The sequence below is a fragment of the Myotis lucifugus genome, unplaced genomic scaffold (assembly GCF_000147115.1).
Source record: "Myotis lucifugus unplaced genomic scaffold, Myoluc2.0 scaffold_310, whole genome shotgun sequence".
Taxonomy (NCBI): domain Eukaryota; kingdom Metazoa; phylum Chordata; class Mammalia; order Chiroptera; family Vespertilionidae; genus Myotis; species Myotis lucifugus.
The window spans coordinates 17,702-19,003 of record NW_005871358.1 but is presented as its reverse complement, the minus strand read 5'-3'; the positions used below and the strand labels follow the sequence as shown (position 1 = coordinate 19,003).

Here is a 1,302-nt window from a genome sequence, read left to right as displayed (position 1 = left end):
CCTATGTATCCAGTACCAAACCCACCTCTTGAAGGCATTAGAGAGAGATGTACTCGGGCACCTGAGGGTGTGGAGGAGTATTACTGCAACTGCTTTTATGCCCCATTGAACTTCCCCTCATTTTCCCTGGTCTAAATCAACATGAAAAAAAAGTTGAGAAACCTAGCCTCATACTTAGAGCTTATATCCATGGCCCATCAAGATATGATACCTCCCTTAAAAGGACAACATAATGTCATTGGCCGTCCCCCTCATAAACCTTTTAAACCGAACTAGGTGCTGCTCTATATCCCTTAACAGGGTACTGGACCCACTGTCCCTTGCTAGTATCGCTACACTAATGTTTATACAGGTAGGTCCCTCGGCAGGAAACAGGACCGGATTGCTATTATAAGGTGCTGTGGAGGGGAGAGGGGAAGAGAAAGTAGAGGTGGGGAGACAGAGAAGAGGGCTGGGTGGCACCCGGCTGGGCTGAGGGAGCCTGGGGACTGGACCCCCAAAGCCCCCGGGCCAGAGGAAAGCACCGCTTTTAGGACCCACAGGCCCTCTTGGTGGCCTCCTGTGTGCATGTCCTGCCCACCTCATGGCCTTCTGTCTGTCTGACGCCCTCCCGGCCCAGGCTTGGGGACAGACCTGAGCATGACCACCCAGTCGGGGGACCTGCCGTCAAAGGAGCGGGACCAGGAGCGGGGCAGGCCCAAGGACCGGAAGCACCGGCAGCACCATCACCACCACCACCACCACCACCCCCCGCCCCCCGACAAGGAGCGCTATGCCCAGGAGCGGCCTGACCACCGGGCCCGAGCCCGGGACCAGCGCTGGTCCCGGTCGCCTAGTGAGGGCCCCGAGCACATGGCACACCGGCAGGTGGGTGTGGCAGGAGTTGCCCCCAGACCGGGCCAGGGGGACCAGGAGAGGAGGGTGGCCCCCACGCCCCACGGCCACTCTGGGCGGGGTCCTCACGCCCCACTGTGACCTCTGACCCTGCCCACCACTGGGCTCCTTCCCAAGCCAAGGGGGGCCTGGGTGAGGGTGGACCTCGCCTCCCGCCACTGTGGCCCCCACTCTGCCCCAGCCCCTGCCGCCTGCCGCCCCCCTGCCTGCAGCTGCTTCCTCTTTGGTTGTGGATCACGTTTGCGTTCTGGCCAGCCCAGTCCCGCTGGCTGCCGCTGCCTTGCGCTTTCCTTTAACCCGGCTTCCGTTTTTGTTCCGATTATGATTTCTGTCCTCTGGACGCCTGTGAGTAATTTTTGAAACTTCTGCTATTTTAACCCCGAAACTTACAAAACTCCATTTCTCATT

At 59.4% G+C, this 1,302-nt stretch overlaps 1 protein-coding gene across 1 annotated transcript in view; it reads left to right on the top strand.

The window, feature by feature from the left end:
* Nucleotides 1-867, top strand: part of CACNA1A (calcium voltage-gated channel subunit alpha1 A) — a gene marked incomplete at its 3' end in the record, with an annotated part of 209,672 nt that extends 208,805 nt beyond the window's left edge. Inside the window, 2 exon segments of the mRNA XM_023763966.1 lie at nucleotides 328-352; nucleotides 620-867. Of these exon segments, the coding sequence (XP_023619734.1) occupies nucleotides 328-352; nucleotides 620-867 (273 nt within the window).
* Nucleotides 868-1,302: the final 435 nt, after the last annotated feature.